This window comes from Dicentrarchus labrax, unplaced genomic scaffold, assembly GCF_905237075.1.
Source record: "Dicentrarchus labrax unplaced genomic scaffold, dlabrax2021, whole genome shotgun sequence".
NCBI lineage: Eukaryota > Metazoa > Chordata > Actinopteri > Moronidae > Dicentrarchus > Dicentrarchus labrax.
The window spans coordinates 5,473,679-5,497,724 of NW_026136719.1; the positions used below are offsets into that span (position 1 = coordinate 5,473,679).

Sequence of the window (24,046 nt, forward strand, 5' to 3'; positions counted from 1 at the left end):
CCAAGAATGATTAACCTCATTAAAGCACAATCCCGTGTTTCTCATTAACTGATCAAACAGACACAGTTCAATACAATGTCGTCTTAGTGTTGATACAAGATGCTATTTTCCCTACTATACCCTGCTATTTTCAACATAGTGACTGTAGCAAGTCTCTCTACTACAACTACCGTGGGTTCGCTCAGCACACAATCCAGCACCAGCAGGGGGCAGCTCCATTGGCTGCAATAACATGCCGATACCATGCAGTCTTATGTTGAAATGACCGCAGATTCCTAACGAGTTGGTCTCTAGTTTCTAGTCTTCTTCCATACAGCATGATGTTCATTTCATTTAGAGCAAAATTCTGATGCGTTGACTATTTCTCTCCTAAAATCATTTCACAAACATATTTTAGTGTACTGTTTAGCTGTAATATGAGATTGTGTGTGACCAGGCAAGCTGCCTTTGTTTCCTGCTACAGATGAGTGGAAACTGCGCAGCCAATGAGAGCTGCTCAGCTCGCAGTACGTCACCTCTGCTGGCTCCGACAAACTGTCACAGCGATGAGGATCATAACGGCAAACTCAAGGCTTCAAAACGGTTCTTAACACACCAATGGGTTGCCTCACAATAGGGTCACCCTTGATTTCCCCACTTTCCCACAGTCAGAAACTAATAAATAGCTTTTTTATATATTCGGTTTAGTCTAAAGTTATGTCAAACAGCAGTATTAAGCTATCTTGGCTCAATTGTTGAGCATCAATGGGATCAAATAACATAATCATGATCCCATAGGCATCCAGGAATTGAGCGAAACTAAGCCAGTAAACTAAAGGGGTGGGGTGGGGGCTTTTTCCAAGCTTTGTCTGAGGGGAGGCCCACAGTCTCAAATTATGAACATTCTTGATCTAACCCAACTGGTACTGCTAAATTTGAGACCCATCAGGTAGGATGAACTCCAGGAAACCTGAAGGTCCACACCACTCGCAGACAGGCCAGGTTTGAAGGTTTTTTTCAATATATAATCGGGCTTGTTGTCATTGAAGCCACAATCTACAAGCTAGCACGGGTTTCTCTGAAAAACCGGTATATGTTAAATTTGTTATTGTCTATTTCACATTAAAACAGACTGCTTTGTAGTGATCATTCTGTTTTTAGTCCAGTTCTATTATTATTCTGTCACTCTGTTACTCTGTACTGACTCTCTGACTGATTGACTGACTGGTTGATGAAGTGGCTGACACACACACTCACACACACACACACACACACACACACACACACACACACACACACACACACACACACACACACACACACACACACACACCTTTCCCTCCATTGTCTGGATGCCAGGCTGATGTGTAACCCCCCCTCTCAGCCTTCTATCACTGTAAATTTAGCAACAGAAGCTTCTCAGCTGCTCCTTTCCAAAACCTGAGCCCTCCTCTTCCATCCACAGTATTTCATCCATCTCCTTCTCCAGGGTCATGACTGCCCCCCCACACACACATCCTCCTCTCCCCACCTTTTCCACACATAAACATACATACTACACACACACCTCACTCTCATCCCACAGCCAATAAGGGCCTGATGAGCTCAAGTATCACTATAACACAAGGACTTATTCTCTGAGCGGACCCGGCAGATTCTTACAGACGTTCATCTTCTTGATCGAAGGAGCTTCTCTTCCTCTCTGAGGTAAGACAACCACAGAGGGCCTTGAAATCACTTCTCAGTACTAAACTACAAATTTCTGACTATTTGTTGCTCCTTTTAAAGCAAAACCTGCGGGTTGCAGATTTTGTTTTTGTTGCGTTTCTGTGCATCAGGAGAAAAAAAGCCTCTGGCGGTGGACAACTGGGAGAAAACACAGATCATTGTCTGTCCTCCAACACTGCGGGCTGTAACTTCAGGAGGGCACGCTTGGAACAGACGTAAACATGTTCTGCTGCATGTCAAACATGTGTAGTTTATGTTAGGGGTGGTTAACAGTCGGGCTCCAGTTTCCTGAGACCAGATTGATTTCACTGGTTGATCAAAATGTAACTTATATTTTCACATATACTTTTACAAGTAGCTTTTAAGAGCATAGATTATCATTTGTAAAACTTGAGAGGTCTGGAGGGAACGATGAATGCATATAAATACTTCTGTGAAATTAGAAAAGCTGACACTTTATGTGAAGTTCAAGTTTTCGGCACATACTTTCCAAAACTTAAGGAAAGCTGTAAATTACAACTATAAAGGGATTTTACTCATTATGTTTTTATCTCTTTCTTTTAGCTTCTGACCATTTTAACTGCACACACTTGCATTATCTTTAAATAGTTTTAAGTCCGGTTACAAATAGCGTACTTGCTGCATTGGCACTGAAGTTTGGCAGTGGATGTGACCTGCTGCTGAATTGTCCAACATGAATGTAATCCCTGGGGATGATGTGCTGCTAGTCTGGAGAGGCTCACAAAGGCAGGCGAAGTAGACCCTACCACGATCTGCAGTTTCATGTTGCAAAGAAATGCTGATTCTTTGACCGCCAAAGCCTGAAACACATTTTGTCTTTGTTCCTGCATAGTCTATTTTTGTACATGAGATTCTGGCCCCCATTGTACATTAACATGTGTGAATATTTGCACGAGACACATGCATGCTCACAGATTTACAGATTTAGCATCATCATTTTTTGGCGTCTCCTTCAGAAGGACCTCCATCTCTTTTCTACATTTTCACTATACACATACAGAAACCTCCTGTAACCTCTTGTCACTATGTTGTACTTTAAACTGATACACCCACATAGCCATGTTGGTCGACCTGACAACCAGGCCGACATTTTAGAGATATGAGGTTTTGAGATAGCGATGATGCTTTTGCTGTCAGAAGCAAAATACACACCCTTCATCCAGCTATAGTTTCCCTCTTCTGTCTGGGCCAGACGGATGTAGTGGGTCTATAAGTTCGTCTCAGTCTAAATCTGCTCTCGATTGGCTCAGGAGGTGACTGTCCTCTGCGGTCTCACCTGTTTGATCAGTCTCTCTGTTTCAGCGCCGAGTTTTAGTTTTAGAAAGACTCAGACAGAAACACTTCTCAGCACTCAGTCTTCTCATACTTAAGAAATGAAGTGACCATCCACTAAATATACAGAGCGCTGAAGTGTCGGCATGTACTGAGTGAATGCTGGACTCACAGAGGTGAGGCCGCTGTCAGCTGTAAGTCGATCAAAGAGCTCATTTGTTGGAGGGGGATGCTGATTGGCTGTTTGAGTGCAGAGGATCCTCCCGCTGGACCGAGCCGGGGGATTAAAGCAGCTATTTGGACACCGTTCCTCAGCTGATGGGTAGAAATATGATCCAAAACTAATCCTCCAAGTCCTCTGCAGCTGTGCCCACCGCTAAGTGTGAAGGAGTCATCCAAAGACAATTTATATATAAATATATCAAATATGATATATAGAATATACAGTGAGCACAAATGCTCCTACATTTGCTCCAACAGAGCTGTTCCTCGCCAGCTGAGCTTCACAGGGCCTGTAGGGACATTTTGAGCTGATTAGAGTTGTACTATATAACTGGAGTTTGGCATAGTATTGTATGAACTGTGAAAGCTGTTGTTTATTCCAGGAAAGCAGTCAAAGTTCAACTGAAATCTTGTGGGTTTTGGTGGACTGTGAAATACATTTGCTCTGTACAGTATACGTAAGGTTTAATAGTGCAGTGGTTTTCAGATTGGTGTCCGTGGGTCAACATGGGTCCTTGAGTGAGTTGTAGGGGATCTCAAGCAAAAGGAGGAATATAATATTTAAACTTTTATCAAATTTTTGGTAAGTTGGAACAACAAGGGAAGAAACAGGGTTAGTTGTTTTGAGTGATTGTAATTTATAGTGATCCCAGTTTGATCATTGACTGAGACTTTTATCTTCTTGAAGACAAAATCCTCCCACACTGGGGGTTTGTGGGCTAATGTACATCTATTGTTCGGGGTCTTTGACACTAGGAATAGTGCAATTTAGCTGCCATATTAAAGGGCTGGGCTCCAAAACCCACACACGCATTTCTAACTCCACTCCAGCACAATGGAGGTGAATGGAATTTCATTTGGAAAAACTGGGCTGTGTCCGAAATCATCCCAATTAACTTTATAATGCATTTTATTTATATTTGTATTTCCCTTAACCTTTTTTATTTGAGTGTCTGAATCCTGAATGTGATCCCTTTAAAAATTCCCACAATGGAACATATAAAGTACTTTCTGCTTTTAATCCCACAATGCATTTATTGTATCATATAGATGCAAAAATTGCAGTTGTGCTTGGGCTCCAAAATCTCAATTTACTGCGTACTACTGAATTAACTATTTATACTTATACTTATATACTTTATCTTTTATATTTGCCCTCTCTCTTACTTTGTACTGCAGCTGCTGCACAACAATTTCCCTTGGGATTAATAAATTCTTACTTAAAGGGAGTAGTGAATGACTGACCATGGGAGGGATTTTGGACACAGCGTGGGTAACATTACAAGTGAACACATTTTTTTCTCAACTACTTTCTAGCAAAGAAAACTATTAACAGTGATGTCGGTGGATTATCCAGGGTTGAGGTTGAATTCATTTTTCAGTCCTGTGAGAACTTCAAGCAGAAAAACTGACAAATGTCTCAAAAACTGGGCAAGACTAAAACTACTAGACCTAAGTATTTGGGTAAGTGTTCAATATGAGTCATAACAGCTGAGATTTGATCTGCAGGTAACACCAAATATCTACTAAAAAAAAAAAAGTAACAGCACCAAATGGATGAGAAAGAAGCATGATATATTCTTTAAGCTAAAAATGGCTCCTATGACATAAGTGGCGATGATGTGTGGTGTCCTATGAACTGGATTGGATTCTCATGTGAAAACAAATCTGCGAAGAAGATAACACCCCCCCAACCAGCTGAGTAAACAGTTCTGGACAAGGTGTTTGGGCCAAGTGTGAAAATGCTTCAGTGGCGACAGATTCAATATGCTGCAGCTCAGTGACCTTAAGTGGCCGCAGCCCAGTGATGGAAGAAGTACTCAGAGCTTTTCCTTCAGTAAAAGTACTGCAATGAAAGAAATACTGCATGCAAAATAATGTTTAGGTTTAATGTCAACGGAGAGCTAATTTTAACAACTTTCTATGCTGCTGGGTAGTGCAATCTATAACAATGTATAGTTTATACACTGATTATATGTTTTAGATATAGAGACTAGGCAGTATAGCTGTTAGATAAATAGTAAAAAGTATAATATTTCCCTCTGAAATAATCTTCTGTTTGATCTTAGCGGTGCACTCAGCAGACTTTTAAGCTCTGGTTGGATGTTTCTTAACAAAGTGCGTCCTTGTAAACTTATTCTTTTTAAAGGAATAGTTGACATTTTGAGAAATATGCTCATTTGCTTTCTTCCCGAGAGTTAGAAGAGAAGATCAATACCACTGTCATGTCTGTACAGTTAACAGAGCTGCCAACTCTCACACATTGGCACGCAATTGACACTTTTCACGCCACGCTCCATTTTCTCACGCAGAGAATCTATAGCCAATAACTTCCCTGGATACCTTTGTGTGTGTGTGAAATCTTAAGTATGCTTGCATATTACTGTTGAAGATAAATAGCTGAAACTTGTGCAGAAATATTATTATTAAACAATTTGATCCATATGATCGAGGATATTTAAACCTGTGACATAATTAGCTGCTGCTCACAGTGTGCAACATCACTCCAGTTGGAAAAGATACCTGCTGTCTTCAGATGGATAAAAGAGAGAGTCACCAGTGTAAAGGAACGCCTTCAATATAATACTACCAACTATAAGGACAGACAGCTCTTTATTCTGGTAATAATCTCATAACCATTATCCTGTCGTAGAATAAAATTATCGTCACAACAATGAACTAAATTACACATGGGCCATAACACACAGGCCTGTTACCAAACTGCAACCATTGAAAATGTATCTGGAGGTTGGAAAGCCATATTTATTCATCATTGACCATCATTATTGAGCTTTAATCTACAAATGCTTTTAAAATAAGGCCTAGCTTACTCATAAAATGCACCGACTTCAACGATACTGAATGTCGCTCCTAACTAAACGGAAAAGTTTGCAGCCCTGAGTAAATATGAAGTTACAGCCAAAAGGGCAATTAGCTTAGCTTTACACAGAGACTGGAAATGGAGACACAACCAGCCTGGCTCTGGCAACAGTTTAAAAAATCTGACCACCAGCACCACTAAAGCTCATTAATTAACACCTTGTGTGCTGTGATTATTGACTATTTGTTCCTGGAGCCTTGCGGTCACCTTGGCGTTGCCAGGCAACCAGCAGAGACAGCAAATAACTCCCCATAAAACCATAGCCTTTTGTTTTCAGTTTTTGTATGGAAAAATCTAATGAGATATAACATGTTACTTAGTGAGCTTTAGAGGTGCTCAGAGGCAGATTTTGTTGCTTTAACAAACCCATTTCTTTTAGGGGTTTTTCAGTATTTTGTATCTTTTTATCTCCAGTTTAATAAATAAAAAAAGAGTAAACTGAAGCAGGAGGAGTTTGGTATTCCTGCAGCCGGACGGATGTCTCTGTGGGGATCAAACTCTTAACCTTTAAATATCCACACAGTCTCTCTGTTTCCACCCTGTCAGCTCATCGGGCTCTTTGTCTTTTCCCTCAGGTGTGAAGTCTGCTGTCACCATGTCTGACACTGAGGAAGTGTAAGTGAATCCCACACTGTCAATAACAACACTCACTTTTAACAGCTGGGAGTTCATGTTTGATTGATTCCTGAATGTCTTTTCTTTCATATTTCAGGGATCAGCTCGAGGGTAAGTGACAACCACTTTTATTTATTATATGTTTGTAAGTTAGACTATATATAACAAACAAACATATAACATATAACAACAAAATAGGCAAGCTATGACTATGCTTAAAAAATAATACTTAAAAAAAGTGTTTTTATATAGTTATTTTTTAATGTTACTGACTTTGATAGGCTTTGTGTCACACACAGTCTTGGAGGTGAACTAACAGTCTGTTTCTGAAGTTTTATCCTTCTATAATAAGACTATGAAAAGAATTCTCAAAAAAGATTGCAAATATGCCACAAATTCACTGCAAATACCTGTTAATAAATGTTTCGTAATATATTTATGTGAATTTGAAACCACATGTTGTAAATGTTAGTAGCTTTTTGATTATGTAATAGTAATTATGAAATGACACCATGTTTGTTTCTGTTGTCCCATTTTATGCCTTCTTTTGTTCCAAAACTGAAGACGAGGAAGGTAAAGACGACTGAATCGATTCGACATTTCAGACTTTTCTCCACTGTACTAATTTGTCAGCTGCCTGATTTCACCCTTAATTTGAAGTGTTTGACACTGACACCTGCTCTTCATACAGGACACACTAACATCTGCACAGGTTTCATATGAGACGTAGCAGGAATCCCTTAATCCAAAGTGGAACTGTGAAACAGATCAGACTCTCTGTTATATACCTCAGCCCCGTTGCTTTATTTACCCTCAGACGGAGTAAAAATAGCTTTATATTGTTTTACAGTATCATTGAATGTCTTTTACCGGTCTATTTCTTGTACAATATTTAACTGTCAGCACAAAAGTACAGGCTGTGTATTCTCGTGTAGGGAGGAAGCTAACTAACACCAAGCTGTCAGTCAAACACTTCCAGGTTAAGGGTGACTTTTTCTGACTGAGTGATGTTTTGAATCACATGGTTGAGAAAAAAATGTGATTGAGCTTCTCGGCTCTCTACATTTATTTTTCTTGGCATGTGTACACTGTCATCTGTTGATGCCACATCAGTGCAAATTGACCTCGTTCACACAACGGCCATATTTGTAACAGTGGAGGTGGAAAACTACCTGGAAGACTCATTAAACTCATCTAACTTAACTCATAAAATGTTACTGATCCAGTCACATCACAATACATTAAACAAGAGGTTAGGGTAGCAGTCTAGCTGCTGTTCCATTATCTTGTAACTCAGTTAAATCTTTTATCCTGTGCTTCTATCATTGGTCTGTTTACCTTACAAGCAAAACGTCTTCTGGGTTTACTATCCATATTCTAAAATGAATTAGCATCTACTTCCTGTTAGTTAGTAATATAACTTTTTAAGCCTTTGTGATTTACAAAGAAGCTGATGTTGTTAGCATTAAAAAAAAACTACATCTTAATAGCAGTAGATGTTCATAAAGAATTTGCCATACGCTGACTGACGATTCACTTTTGAGTTAGGCCTGTGAACAAATCAATCCAGCTAATATTTAAATGTTATTCCTCAGTATGAATAATGTTTTTCAGTTTTATTTATTTTGACCCTTACCTTAAGTTTTATTAAAATACATGACATAATTCTGAGAATAACGCTTGTTTAACTAAGATCACAATGATCTTGAGAAAATGGGAGAAAAGTTTGATTAGCCTCCATAGCTGCTCTAGGCTTCCATACTTAAATGAAACTTTTGTATGATCCCTTGTACAAAACTGTCTGCTCTTCAGGTAGTTTTCCACTTTAACAGTTCAATATGGCTTCTGTGTGAAAGGTCAACTGTCTTTCTCTCATCATCATGTGTTTCTCTCTCTCCAGCAGCTCTGTCCCTCGCTCACCCATCCATCCTCTCTGTTACTAAAGTAATGTCTCACTTTTGGTTTCTAATGGCTCTGTCATGTCTGTGGTCTTCATTAACGGCCTTCTCCGACACCCTCCCTCTTCCCGGCGGTTTGGTGCATGCTGCGTGCCCGTAGCCCAGGAGGAGGTAGTAGAAGTAGAAGTAGCCCCTGAGGCGGAGGCCCAGGTAGAAGCAGAGCCAGAGGTAGAGCCTGAACCAGAACCAGAGCCAGAGCCACAGGAGGTGGTTCATGAGGAGGAAGGTACGTGGCATGGGCAGTCCGTTCACCCTTCTCCTGCAGGACATACAGCACTGTGCTCCGTAGCATAGACAGTCCTGTCAACATCAACACGCTGCAAAACATATCCTGCCTGACAAGTCAAACTATTGAGTCTTAAAGGACAATTATTGTAATTAGAGTTTTTACGTCCCTCCTGTGTTAAGTCTGTTTTTACCTTAAAATATATTTTATAACAGATCAACATTTTCTAATCACATTACCATTGCCGGGGTCAAGTAAAGTCATTACAATACCAATAAATAACTGGACTTTTCTGATTCAGTCAGTAAAGGTTAGTCCTTGCCTTGAAGCACTTTTATGCACTTTAATGATTTCCATATTCTCTTCTCCAAAATAAATTTGAGGGATGCCTTCTTATGCATTTGTTAGTCCCTTTCTCAGAACTCCACCTACAGTCCATAGAAAAGAATAAATAGACTTTGAATGGGTGTGCCGTCATGTTGTCACTTTGTAGTACAACAGCTGCAAGATGCGTCATTGTGAATGTAGTCCTATGGCTTAAAACTTTGAAGCTGTAGTTTTGTAAAGCCGTAATGTTGCTAGGAAAGGTCTGATACAGTAGGTAACAATAACACACATAAACTATTGAAAACAGTCAGTGTTGACTGAAACACTGCTGAAATTACATTATTTACAACTTATTGGAACCATGTGATAATAAAAGCAGTACAGCAGCAGACATTTTTGATCTTAATTAGAAAACGACTTTCTAAATAAGAGCAAAAATGTCCTTGTAAATATATTTCATATTGAAAGATTACATTCCCCCATTAATAATCCCCAACCCAAATGGTGGACCATTTGCAATAAACTGATGCTAGGAAAGAGCAGAAACTCTATTCACACTAAAACTGCTGCTGAAAATAATATGTTCATTGACACAGAGATAAAAATCGAGTGTCTCCAGTTTAGAGTCGTATTACCAGTTCTCTGGTGGAGTGATCTGTTGAGTCTCTGCATTATAGTGCTGCTTCATCACACTCTACTGGCAGATTTCTATTCCACTCATTCTACATAAAAGAAAGTTTGAAGACTCAAGAGTCAGTTGTCTTGTTAGGTTTGATATTTTTGCAGTTCACTAATCTAGCTCCCCTCTAGCTTCCATTTAGCCCTTCCCACTGGAGTTACCTCCTCTTCATAACTGCCCACAAAAGTTCTGAACTTGCAGAGTGAGTTAACAAATTGTGTCAGGATGCATTCCAAGCAGTGGAGATGGTTTCTATTACTATAATTAACATTCACAAAAGCCACATGTTATTTTATTTAGCTGCAGCGTAGCTAAATCACAGCTGCACATCTCCAACAAATTTTGGATTAAAATTCACTGTTCACAAGTTACATTAACCGCTGTGGTGGAAAGTACATTTAGTCAAGTACTGTACATACAATTTCCATTTTATACTTCTGCTCCACTACATTTTAGAGGAAAATATTGTACTTTTTAATCCACTCAATATATTTGACACTTATTTAACGTATGACTTTGTTACTTTTTACATTTAAAAAAACATGATATGCTTAAACGGTATGATAGATGGAGTACTGTACTATTAATCTACCCAGTTGTATGTATAAAATTTGGTCCTACAGCATTAAAATGCTCTTACATGTATTTGTTAGTGATAAAAACAATACTATTATATATATATATATATATATTCCTAGATACAGAAGAAACTGTCTCTTTCCATAATCATCTGTTGATCCATTGCCTCTCCCACCTTCAATGTCACCACACTAGGATCATCAGAAAAGCACACTCTAAAAAGTTATTCCACAGGTGTTCTTCAGATACTAAACACAAGGGTTCCTTGAAGAAGCCCAACACTGAGGGTCTCTCAAACATTTTTCCAAGTGAGGCTTTTCAAACAGCCTTTTAGAGACCCTTTTTTTTCCCGATTGTCCCACTAGTAACATTATTTATGGATGGAGATGCCAGATGGTCCGTCTGTCCGTCCATCTGTCCCACACTTTTGGTCCAAAAACATGAAAACAGAAAACGAATCCCAATATTTTTGTTGATCCCAGGCCTTCTCTATTATATCATGGACCATTAAGCCACCATCAAAATTTTGGTAGGTTGCCATTAAAAATGAATTGAGCACATTCATGTTCCCCAGAGGTTGAGCCCTCTCCATTTTGGACACTCCATGACCTTGAATGACCTGAAAATATAAACTTTATACCTCTTTATCTAGATATTGCCATGAGTTATTTGCTACACATTCATGCCTCTTTTCGTATTTCAATAACTCCACTGGCTTTCCTCTTGCGCCACGCTCAAAACTAATTTTACATTCACAGCCCCATTTCTGAAGATGCTAAAAATAGCAAAATCATCAATTTATTCCTTCATTCCAGTGTCATGACCATTACAGCCACTAGTGGGGTAACACACACCAGCAGTGTATAACACGTCCACACACTTGTACCCATTGTTTTCATCAGCGTCAACGTGCGTCAGCTCTTGTTTTATTACATTCGATCGGTGTGGCATGACAAGGCCAATGTGTGTTGCACTTTAGTCTTGTTCTAATGAAGAACACTAAAGTGCCTTTTGGTGTCTTCGGGCTCCTCGAAGAACCCCTGTTTTTTAGAGTGCACTGCGGCAAACATTTGGGCTTTGCTTTAAAACACAAATATCACATCACAATCAGTGTTAGCTGACACGCAATCAAAACCAAACATTTTGTCCTGTTTCCAGCATTATTGCTCAGTGTCAGACGTGTGTTGTTGAATATGAGCTGTAAATGTTTAAAGGGAGAAAAAGAAAATCTGCTGCCTTTACATGAATCAATTACCCTGTCTCATCCATCACCTTCTATCTATTTTTCTCTCATTTTGTTGTTAATGACTTGCATTTTGGCAACTATCTGGAAGGCTGTTGCAGAAAGGATGATGGGTAATTTCAGTCATGTAAAAGCTGTTTTGTTTGACTCCCTTTAGTCTATGTTTAGCTTCTTTCTTTCTGTGTGTAGATGAAGAGTGAGACTGGCAAACTGCTCTAAAGCATATACACTGAAGTGTTGTTATGCAAAGCACTCATCGTCTCTATTCAAGTTTATTTAAATGCTTGTACGGTGTGTGCAAAGTGTTTCACACAGATGGAGTCACTGCAGAAGTCCCAGGCTTTACTCTACGCTTGCTGAACTAATGCTTTGATTCCGCTGCTTCGGTTTAGAAAAATTGTGTTTTGCTCTGTTTCATGAAGGAACAGTTGACTGACTGATGATAATCAGTGTAGAAATTGCTGAGCACTTGTATGAAAGCTTTATGATGCAAACAACAAATCAAACATGGGAAAAAAAAGGTTTAAAAAAGTACACATTGTAGTATATCATTTTTAAATATGCATTTACTTTGTCATAATTCAATAAAAACATGGTAATTGACAATTAAAAATGTTTTTCATTGAGACATGCCACATTAAAATCAAATCACAACACAGAAAATAAAGTGAAGAGGTGTATTGCATTTCAGTGTTGTCCAGCAGAGAGCAGCAGAGACCTGCCAGTTTGAAATGAGAAGCACTGTGATTAGTTTTTATGAGGAGGTGCAACAATGTGACAGTACTACTATCTTTGCCATGTAAATAACGAAAATACTTCATTCAATTAAGGCAAATGGCTAATTGATTGTACTTTTAACATGTTTGTTATTTAATTATGACACAGTAAACGCATACATAAAAAGAAAAAACAGATTACAATGTGTTCACTGTTTTGCTTTTTTGATTAGTTTTCATTTAGTCATTGTAAATCTTCCATACACTATGGTGCAGAAAGACCACAAAACAAACCAAATGAAACCACAGACTTACCAGGTTATAATGGCTATAATTTAGCACTGAAACTGTGTATTTATTGTTCTCGTCAAATGGTAAATTGTAAGGCCTGTACAGTAAATTCCAAAGGACTCATATGACTGTAACTCAAAAGAGTGTTTTCTCATCCTCCAACACTATCGTTAAGGTCGGGTTATGTTTGGTTAGGATTTGGGAGAGATAACCTTCATCAGAAAAATAAACCACAGTCTCCAGAGTCAAAGTCAACATGACAACGTGACAGTACTTCCTTCTTTGCCGCTTAAACTGGACAGTAGCTACTCACAAGAGTCACAAGAGTCACAACCACAAAGGACTTGTCAAGTATTTTTAGATATTTTGTTTCCACGGTACAAATAAAAAGTACAAAATTAAGTCAGTGTCACAATTACTAAAGCTACTCGATCGGGAATGTTTTTTTTTAAACTTCAAAATTTGACTCAAAATGTTCAATGTAATCAGTTTTAACAATTTTTTTAGTAAAATTAACTCAAGAAAATAACTGTGCATTTGTAATATAACCAGTAAAGATGATCCGTCAAATGAGGATCTTATTTAGGAAATAAAGATTGATATTTTTAAATTGTTTTAAATTTAATATCAATATTCAGTCAGAAGGAACACACAGTTTCTTCTCAAAATAAAATCTCAGGATTGTTAGTTAAGTAAAAGCTGCCAGGAGGATTAATGCATGATGGGACTTCTGCAGCGACTGCCAGTGCCTACACATTAAGAATACAATCACCCCAATTTGGTAAATGTGTTTCATAAGCTGCACCATAAAGAGGACATGAGCAGGCTGGCCAGTCCGACCACTAATGATTTCTGTTCTGCTCTTGCTTTGGACGCTTGCTGCATGCAGAGGCCTATGAAGAGGAAGGTACGTTGATTTGTATTCTTCTCTGTTCTTCTGATTGGATATTATTTCTGTTTCGCTGTTGGCCAGGGACTCTTTCACACATGAATAATTCAAACTGCGTGCATTTGTTTGTCTCACTGATCTGCTCTGAGTGAAAGGCAGAATTTATCCGTTCGCTTTAGTCTCTTCGTCAGCCGACAGAGGTGACGTGGTGAAACAGGGTGATGGATTCAGAAATGCAGAGTCCTGATTACAGGCCCCACTGCTCATCTCTGCTTCTTCTCTTTTTTGCATTTATGTGTCCTGCCAGTGGACGAGGGAGATCAAGATGGTAGTTTGTATTTCCTGCTGAGTCGCTGTCGCTTTGCCTGCGTTTTCCTCCCGTGTTGTCTGTCTTTTTTTTAGGTCCCCATAAAAAAGTAAAAAGCTAATCACAAACATAGTCATTTGTTTCTGTTAAAATCCCCCATGCACATCAATTAACAGTAATTACACTGTCAAACTCCCTGTTGTGAAAAGTGTATAATGAAGTATGTTTGAAAAATTACACTATTAAATTAAGTTTATGTGGTGATTTATTGCACACAGTATACTGATCCTGATTCGTCAAATGTCAGAGATTATATTGGTTTGATTCACACACTAATGCACAATAAATTAACACTGTGAAATAGAAAACACCGTGTACTTACAGCACTGAAAACAGAGGCTAACACACAGGAATTGGGCCACTGATCATGGAAAGTGTTGCTACATTGACTCACTCAAATGACTTTGATCTATTGGAGGTGTGAAACAACTTGCAGCCCTCAGATGTAACTCAGCTTGTCAACATGGATCTCCCCCTCCCCGATTAACCAGCAGTCTTTTAGTCTCTGTCTCTCTCCATATTCGGGTTTCTAACAGTTTTATCTCTGTCTTCTCTCCCTGTTGCTGTTCTGATGCTGAAATTCCAGAAGAGAAGCCAAAGTTCAAGTGAGTACCTTTATTATCTCATCCGTTATGTTTTCACATTGATGGCACCTTTAGGCTACTTGTTGTTATAATTGGAATTTTATCTCCTTGAACAGACCCTCTGCTCCAAAGATGCCTGATGGCGAGAAAGTGGACTTTGATGTAAGTTTTTGTTGACTGATATTTATCCAGGAAAGGAATCCGGAAACACATTGCCTAAAAATTTGGTGCACATTTATACCACTTAATGGACCAGTGTGTAGGATTTAGTGACATCTGCTTGCCTTTTAAGCATGTAGAAGAAACTGTGGGGGCCACAAAAGAAACAGAAGGGCCCCATCTACAGTCAGTGTTTAGTTTGATCATTCGGGCTACTGTAGAAACATGGTGGTTCAACATGGTGGGCCCGCTCCTTCTGTAGATAAAAACATCTCATTCTAAGGTAACCAAAACAGATTTTCTGATTTCCAAATTCCAGTCAATGTTATACAGTCATTTTCATTTTCATTCCGTACTCCCACAGACAAGAAAATCATTTGCACATGACAGCTAATTCCTTCAACTATTCCTGCAAACTAATAGCAAGAAAAGTGTAGAGATAAAATTCCTCACTGATGTATGAGACAAACTTGATCACACAATACTATCTGTTAGCTGTGGTTGCACTCCCCTCAGTCTCATGTGACTCCTCAACACAAACATACAACGTTCTCATGTTCTCAACCTCCTGAGCGACAGTCAGGAGGTCGAGCACGTCGGCGCTAATCACAGGGTTGGTGGTTCGATCCCCAGCAACTCCTGTCCACCAGCCTTTGAGCAAAGCACTGAACCCCAAATTGCTCCCAATGGTCCCGGCAGCTCATCGGTGTGTGTGAATGGGTGAATTATTCTACAATGTATGTTTTTCTTATTGGTGCTTTTGTTTCTATTTACTACAAGAATTATAGTAATAATAATTAACCAAAATTCCTCTGCTGAAAGACTTATTAGTTAGTAACTGCCGTCTCCTGTCTACCTCCTGCAGGACATCCAGAAGAAACGTCAAAACAAAGACCTGGTTGAGCTGCAGTCGCTGATCGATGCCCACTTCGAGTGCAGGAAGAAGGAGGAAGAGGAGCTCATCGGTCTCAAAGAAAGAATTGTGAGGATTTTAACCAAATAGAAAACATAACTGGTGTTTCTATATGTACGTTAGTGATTAGGCTTTGTTTAAAAATCACCACAGTCCCAGATATGCAGAAATAAATCAAACAACTAAAGCATTAGCATTAATTTCTGTAGGTGGCATGAAGGGTTGAAGCACTGTGTTTTGATTTGCAGGAGAAGCGTCGTGCTGAGCGAGCCGAGCAGCAGAGGATTCGTGCTGAGAAGGATAAAGAGCGACAGGCCAGGCGGGAGGTACGCAGCTTCTGCTTCCACTGATCCGTCACAGTGCCGTTCACAGCACAACTCAGTCTGTCACTTCATTCTTTCAACAGCAGTGGCCTGTTTTTAAAAGATTAACTTATAGAAAGAAATTCACATTTACAAATACCCATAAGTGTTCATTTGCAAAGAGAAAAAGTAAAAGCAGTTTCATGCTGTCCATTTGGGATATTTTAAAATGTATTTTACAGGCTGAGCGGCAGAAAAGGGAGGAGGCCGACGCCAACAGGAAGGCTGAGGATGAAGCCAAGAAGAAGTTAACGCTGAGCAACATGGGATCAGGCTACAGCGGCATCCTGCAGAGGGTATTCCTGTTGTTTCTTTTCGTTGTTGTTGTGATTTCCGATTTCTGTTTCAGCCTCATACGAAGCAAGCAGTAACATGTTGTATGTTTGAGAAGACATGGACTCCTAACTAGTTGGACTTTTCCAGGACCAGAAGAGAGGCAAGAGGCAGACTGAAAGAGAAAAGAAGAAGAAGATCATGGCAGAAAGATGCAAGCCCCTGAACATCGAGAACTTTGGGGAGGATAAGTTGAGGTAACGCACAGGAGGGAACAAGAGTCACTGAGAGCATTCATTGTTCTGTTCTGGGTTACAAACATAATTTTAAATGTGTGAAGGCAAACTCAAATTCCCTGAGAATCATCACATTCCTGAGTTTCCTTCAGTTTATTTCTTTTCATTCATTCATTTTGAATATTTTGTTTTTATAGGGACTGAGTATAATAAACATAAATTGCAATACTTAAAATCTGATGCATTTTACAGATATAAAAGCTCATTTTCATCCCCAGTCCCAGGACAGCTGAAACAATAATACAAACAGTTTGACATTAGTGTGACAGTAATCCAGTGATGGCACATCCATGAGCTTGTTGCTAACAAGAACTACAAGCTAATTTGCCAAAATGTGAATAAATGCTGTAGCCTACAGCGAAGTGCATCCCTGTTGACATTATACTTCCTGTTTACATCCTTCAAAGCATTATGGGAACTGTAGTCGCAAAACATAGCACATGATTATCCCCCAAATAGAAATAAGACAATGAATAATAGGCTGACAAAATCCATTAATATATACAGTATATTTTCATGTTTCACTATCACTTTATATATTTTGACATCACTCATGCTCAGAATGTCCCATCAACACAGTTCTTATATCTCTGGACCGATGACAGCCCAGAATCAGAATCAGGTTTATAGCCATGTAGGCTTTCACATACAAGGAATTTGCCTTTGTAAACTGGAGCATTACAGTAAACACAGAGAATAGAAATAAAGATAAAAATAGAAATAGATAAAAAGAGAGACAATATGTAAAATACAACTGTTATTTAAATAAATGAATGAGTAAAGAGCTGTACAGTTTGCAGGAATGTGCAAAAAACTGTGGACATAGAGACAAAATACAAAACTTTTTTTTATAAAACCTGTCCTAAAACATCAAATAACTTGCATGCAAATTGAGTGGTCTCATATTCAAAACGTCACAATCCTCTGATCTTACTTTGACAGAAAAGAAAAACAGCAGTTGAAATAAGGATAAAGATAAAAACACAGTTACGGGTTAAAATATGGTGGGGGTTTTTTTATTTGCTCCAGAAGCAACATGTTATTTTTCAGGTTTAGATGATTTTTTTATTGACTGTTTGGTGTCTGGTTTGTTTCAGGGAAAAGGCGAAGGAGCTGTGGGAGTGGCTGCACAACCTGGAGGCAATTAAATACGACCACTGCGAGGCGCTCAAGAGACAGAGATACGAGGTCAGTGGGGAAATGTTGTAATCTGTGCAACATGTCAAGTTTAGATATGGAATTATCAACTCTTCTTTCCCATATTAATTCTGTGAATACTTTTATTATGACATATTTAGAGTATTTCCTGTTGAGGTTGATCAGCAGTGACACATCCGCCTGCGTCAGTTCTCTTTTACTCCTCGTGCTCCTCCCTGTTCACATCCACATTCTCCTGCGGTTAAATAATCCGGGACAGGTCACACCCAGTTTAAGGGCAACAGGAGATTTGAGCCTGAAATACTGAATACATTGTGGCATTTGAATGTATTAAATTTAAATAAATATAATGTATTAAAAGCTGTAAACAGAGACTCTGACAGGTGAGATCTGCTTCAAACACAGCTGTTTGTCTTTCAGGTGATCTCTCTCAGAAACCGCATTGATGAGCTGCAGAAACAGTAAGTAGCTTGTTTACAGCATAAACAACGTGGTGAAAACAACAAAGAAAAGATATTGATATCTATTATCTTTGAGTGCATGTACAGTTTGTTCACGTTGGAAAAGTGACAATACAATCAAACTCCAAACTCACACACTTATTTAAATTTAAAGATTTAATAAAAACTAACATATAAACTAATAAATCATAGATACATGATAGATATGCATGTGGTCCACTGTAGGCTATATTATAATGTAATAGTATTACTTAATAAGTATTCAGAGTAGCAATTCTACAATTTGAAAATATTCTGTACAACCCTGCATTCAAAGTTTTACTCAAATAAAAGTGCAAAAGTATTAACATTAAATATACTTGAGGGAACAAAGATTTAAAAAAGTACTCTTCTCTAGACTTTAGATAAATTGACCTAGTAATAAAACAAATATAGTATTTATAGGTTATTGATCATGTTAATGTAAATAATAGCCCACTGTAGGTTAATGATTTTAACTAGTGGGCCTGTGTTTGGACACTAGATGACGATGTAGCTTTAAGTTAAAATAATATCTAAGTTGGTTCAGTAGTAATTCTCTACAATATATATATATCAATCAATAATAAATAAAGTCATCATAAAGGATTATTGTGCAGATATGACTTTGTTTTTGCTCTTTGCGCTTTGCAGCAGCAAGAAGGGAGCCGCTTCGCGCCGCAGGAAGTGAGCCGCCCCTGAGTAACGGCCCGTCCCCTCGGCTACGACAGCGACCCCGTAGACACCCGCAGCTCCGGAACAAAAGGCAACAACTGGCAGCTCTTACCGCCTGTGTCTGCTTGAGTGAAACGTTTATCTGGATGAATTTAGCTCCAATAAAGAAATTTGAACTCACTGTGTTCGTGTAAGGAAAAAGATTCAGAGAATAAAATGGCAAAATCATTAATCCTCCAGTCTGAATGTCTAAATGTATACCTATCGATCTATTTGATTGTCCTGATTGATAAGCTTTGTGCGAGTAACAGTTTCATGCAGTAAAACTCCAACACAAAACATTTAAGGTAAAGACTTAATTGATTAAATTCATTTTTAACTGACTTTCGGTATATTATATACATATGATATATCATTTTTTAATTTTATCATAATATTTTAGATAATATATAATATTTTTTTGCAGTAAATTAGAGCAAAATAACTCAGATAGCCTGTATTTTAAATTGAGATCTCCATTCAATCACCACTTGTTTTTCGGAAGTGTAAAAATTATTTCATAAACAAAAGATTAACTTGTCCACTGACTTGCTTTCAACTGCATCTCACAGCCTTTATCATGGAGTTTACTCTTCTTTACAGTACAAAGTAATGTTTGTTGTTAGTGTTCAAAGATCCCTGTTGAAAGACACAAACAATCTTTGGACCTACTTTAACTTCTTCAACAAATTGTGTTGTATATTCTGGTTTAATCCAACACTTTGAAGCAATGGGTCCTATACGACGAATAAAATATTCAAACTTACTGAGATATTAATATAATTCATGGCTGCATAATCACATTCTAATATTTAAGTTTTGTGAATCATTTTACACACATCTCCATACAATTTGACATCGTTGAATCACCACTACAATTTAAGTTGTGATACTTAAAGCTGCTGTGGGTCAAAAGTGAATGTGAAAGAGGCGGGTAATAATGACGAACCCACAGAGGATGAAGCATTTTAGCATCTTTCAGCTCATTGTTTTGGCTGTTTCTGCAACTTTACTGGTTTGGTTCAACTCTCTCCACAGAGACACTCTCAGAAATCACCATTCTACAGTAGCCCAAAACGGACAAACCAAATACTGGCTCTACATAGGGCCTTTCACGTTTTTCTCAAATTTCACAGCCACCGTAGTTTCTCCGACTAATTTAGTTGGAATCTGCAACTTCAACGCTAGATGCCTCAAAATTCTACCCACTAGTCCTATTACAGACTTAATAAAAGATGTATTATTATAATATTAGAGCAGATTCAAGTTATTGAAAAAATTTGCTTAGCAGAGGAATCAGAATATAAATATTTCTTTATTAAAATGCCATTCACTCATAAATAATATATATAGACATATGACACAACAATCCCAGCATCCCTTGTGTCTGTGTTTGCGTGTGTGTGTGTGTGTGTGTGTGTGTAGTGTGAACAAACAGCTCTTATTTACAGATGTACAAAATGGTCCTCAGTTATTGTATCTGCAGCAGAATCCGTGAGGAAAATGTCCTCTGCTTTCATTCTGCTGACATTAATGGAACACAACAGCAGTCTGGAGAAACTGGACTCAAACTTCAGGAAAATAAAGTCTTTTAAAGTTCGAGTCCTCGGCTCCGTCGGGTTCAGAGCGGCTCGTTGAGGGTGTTGGCTTCAGCAGAGGGACTGGAGCTTGCAGGGCTGGTCTGAGGCGATCCGGGGCCCCGGGGGACCACGCTGTCGCCCAGTGGGGCCACAGCTGGATCTGTGCTGATCCGCTCTACGATGCTGGACAAACAGTCCAAACTGGAAATGAGCGACCGCTTGTTGTTGCTGGAATCTGTAATAGAGAAACAGGAAAAATGTATTTTTAGTTTGCTAAAAATGTTCAGTTTTTTATGTTTTTATGAGAATTATGTCATATTAGGAGGAGTCAGTCATATTGAAGAACAAGAAGGTCATTGTAAAGGTCATATTGAAAGAGTAAACTTTTACTTTTCAAATCAAACCAGAGGCACATTATATTAAATGACAAATCTGTCATGTTACTTTGAGTAAAGATGATGATTTTAAAGGAGAATCAAGTTGGAAATGGAGTATACATTAAAAGAAAAAGCTAATTTATTTAGGGAGAAAACAGGTCAGATTAAGCATAATCTCAAGGTGGACTTTTTAAATGAGAGCATTGAAATAAAGTGTGGTCATATTAAGAGATAAATCTGTTATATTAATAAAGAAACAAGTCATATTTAAGAATAATATAGTCCATTTAGAAGACAGATTGGTTGTAATGAAGAAGCTAGTTACATAGAAAGAGAAAATACAAACTATCAAAAACAAGTCATTATAAAACTGAAATTAAAACTGGTTGAATGAAAAGAGAAGAAACTGCTTATGAAGTAGAAACAAATTATCTTAAAAGGAGTGACTGTGTGAAACTGACCGTCTGCTGTCTGGCTGCAGTAGGAGCCGTCACTGTTTTCACTTCTGGTCGAACATGGAGAGATGAAGTCCATCTGGAAACAAATCAATCAAGACAATTTCAGTCAAGGAACTAAACATCAATGATCAATAAGTTGACACAGTGTTTGCAGAGAGGAATGATGCACAGTTGATATGTGACTGCTGAGATTTCCACATGATTTATGTTTAAAAGCAGCTTTATTTTCTGTGTTTTATTATGACGTACTTATGCACTTAATCATGTTTTTAATGTTTTGTTCTCCAGAGTTTGTTCCCCTCTGTTGGGATTTGAACATGTTAAGACACAAGAGATGTTTTAGTCTGGAAAACAATCAGTTTTATCACATCAGTGCGACATCATTCATTCTACATTTTAGCATGTAATAAGCATATCTTAGGTCAAAAGGATCAATATGTTAGGTAAAAATATGGGACTTTTTTAATTGTTTAATTGTTGATCTGTTATTTGTTAAAGCATAACTTTTCTGTGCAACACAGAGACATCAAGAACACAGGACAGAATTATTTGACATTAAATTAAATGTAGGATATTTTGTATTTTGGCTAATTTGATGATGCATTTATTGCCAAATTATTTCCAAATAAATTGCAAATTGGTTTAAAATCCCTTTCTAAACAGTCACAAATGTGCTGTAAGTCAATTTCAACATAGATTTAGGCATTAGAAACTTGAACTGACAGTTGCCAGAGTGAAAGAAGTGCACATATCAATGGTTCAGAGTCAATTTTCTCCTAAAATGTGACTTTAAATGTGATTTTAAAGTTCCCCTTCATTGAAAATATATTGAAGCACTGTAGCCAAAAATAAATATCCCAAACACATTCCAAACATTTCATGCGGCAGCACATGAACTGTTCAGCTGTTCTTGGACTCACCATGCCATCGGAGCAGTTGGAGCGGGGGCTGCTGGAGGCGTCCGAATCCCCGCTGTAGTGTTCCATTGACGAGTAGAAGCCGTCGTCCCGGCCAGTCCTCAGCAGCGCCTGCAGGGACTCGATGTAGCTGATTGCGTTGCGGAGGATGTCCACTTTGGGCAGCCGCTGGTTTGGATTGGACGCCGTGCAGCGTTTCAGGGTCTCAAAGGCGTCGTTGACTTTACTAAGCCTTCGCCTTTCCCTCATCGTTGCGGCTTTCCTCCGATCTTCATGGGTCGTTTTCCTCTTGCAGGCCTTGCAAGCCCAAAGAAGGCAGTGCCCTGCCTGGTGGAGGCCCCCGGGAGCCCTCACATGCTCGTCCTCCTCCTCTGCGATGGGGACGTGGTGGTGGTGATGGTGATGAAGATGGTCCTCTGACTTCAGCAGGCCGGCGTGCATCAGCCGGGCGTCCAGGTCGTCAAAAAAGTTCATGTCGCTGGTGCTGAAGCAGGGGTCATCGTAGAGGTCATCAGCAGAAGAGAGAGGGAAGGGAAGGTCGGACAGATCCATCGGGCTCTGTAGAAGATTCCCTAAGAGTGACAAGAGTGCAAAGAGGAAGAAGTCCCCTGAAAGGTTCCTCTGATGACTGAAAAAGAAAGTCTCCACAAAGTGTCGTCTATTTGCTACAAAGAGAGTAAAAGACAGGAAGATATAGATGAAAGTTTCTCTTAAATGTCTCCTGTCAAAGTCAGCTGACCCTTTTAAGAAAGTAGTTTTGTGTCTGCAGAGGAGATCAGTGTTTAAAGGGCCAGTCTGTGTAACTTCAGCTCCCTGGGCTGGGTCTGTCTTTATAAAGGAGTCAGTGTGTGGGCGGGGCTGTGGTGTAAGTGACCAATGGTCTGAGGGGTGTGGTGTGTGTGAGTATATGTGTGTGTGTGGAGAGAGGAGGAGGAGGAGGAGGGGTCACTGAGGTGAAACTAAGCAACAAAAAGGAAGCAATAAAAAAGCAATTGAGTCCATCTTAATCACAGAAAACCAGCTCCATAGCGCTACTAGAGGTTAAAAAACTCCACAGGGAACCTTTAAATGATATATCACAAATATATAAGGACATACAATAACTTGGACTGTTTCTTATGTTTTCTTATTAGGTTATAAAATCCTGAATTAAGTTTTTTTCCAAAAATATCTGGAAATCCGAAAACTGTCTCCACTGAAGCACCATCATTTTGTTTCACCTCAAAATCAATCTCAGGCTCAGAATTAAATGACTCTTCCAGGCATTTTAGTGTTTACATTGTGTCACTTAAGAGTAACTAGAAAAAGAATCATTTGACTACATGAAATTTCTTTTGAGACAAACATTTTGCAGTGATAACAGTTCACATAACTGACAACAAAGTTTAGTTGCACTTAATATCTTTTAAATATCAGGGAGCACTTATTTATATAAAGATGTTTTCCAAAAGGGAATGTGAAAGGTAAGTAATGAAAAAACTTTTTAGAGACTCAACTTCTATTTATTCTATCTATTTACACAAACTAATTGTTGCAATTAATAATAATATTATAGATGTGACAGAGTAGCAACAATAAAAGGAAGTTGAAGCACAAAAAAACACTTATTTGGGATATTTTGGAGTTCTTTGTGTTTGAAATCCCACAACTAAGATTTACTTATTAGTGTTTATTTACTATGTAATTCTATTAGATAGTAATCTATTAGATAGATTTGATTTGTCTATTTAATTGTATTTATGTTGGTGGTTTTAGCACAATATATCACCAATAAATATATTTG

General features: G+C 38.5%; 2 protein-coding genes and 1 long non-coding RNA gene across 3 annotated transcripts; 2 read left to right on the forward strand and 1 right to left on the reverse strand.

Moving 5' to 3' along the window:
- The first annotated feature begins 1,480 nt into the window (after positions 1-1,480).
- On the forward strand, positions 1,481-6,849 carry LOC127352189 (uncharacterized). The gene is made up of 3 exons (XR_007881055.1): positions 1,481-1,686; positions 6,679-6,718; positions 6,816-6,849. It is a non-coding gene; the product is annotated as an uncharacterized LOC127352189 (long non-coding RNA).
- Positions 6,850-8,697: 1,848 nt separating this feature from the next.
- On the forward strand, positions 8,698-19,124 carry LOC127351434 (troponin T, fast skeletal muscle isoforms-like). Its single transcript, XM_051378964.1, has 12 exons — positions 8,698-8,902; positions 13,627-13,644; positions 13,934-13,954; positions 14,580-14,598; positions 14,694-14,739; positions 15,602-15,718; positions 15,898-15,975; positions 16,194-16,307; positions 16,435-16,541; positions 17,678-17,768; positions 18,159-18,199; positions 18,872-19,124. Exons 1-12 carry the CDS (start codon positions 8,698-8,700, stop codon positions 18,906-18,908), a joined length of 894 nt encoding a protein of 297 aa, XP_051234924.1. The 3' UTR covers positions 18,909-19,124.
- Positions 19,125-20,227: 1,103 nt separating this feature from the next.
- LOC127352185 (myoblast determination protein 1 homolog) lies at positions 20,228-23,081 on the reverse strand. The gene is made up of 3 exons (XM_051380371.1): positions 22,267-23,081; positions 21,350-21,422; positions 20,228-20,746 (listed from the first exon to the last, which is right to left on the reverse strand). Exons 1-3 carry the CDS (start codon positions 22,813-22,815, stop codon positions 20,553-20,555), a joined length of 816 nt encoding a protein of 271 aa, XP_051236331.1. The 5' UTR covers positions 22,816-23,081; the 3' UTR covers positions 20,228-20,552.
- Positions 23,082-24,046: the final 965 nt, after the last annotated feature.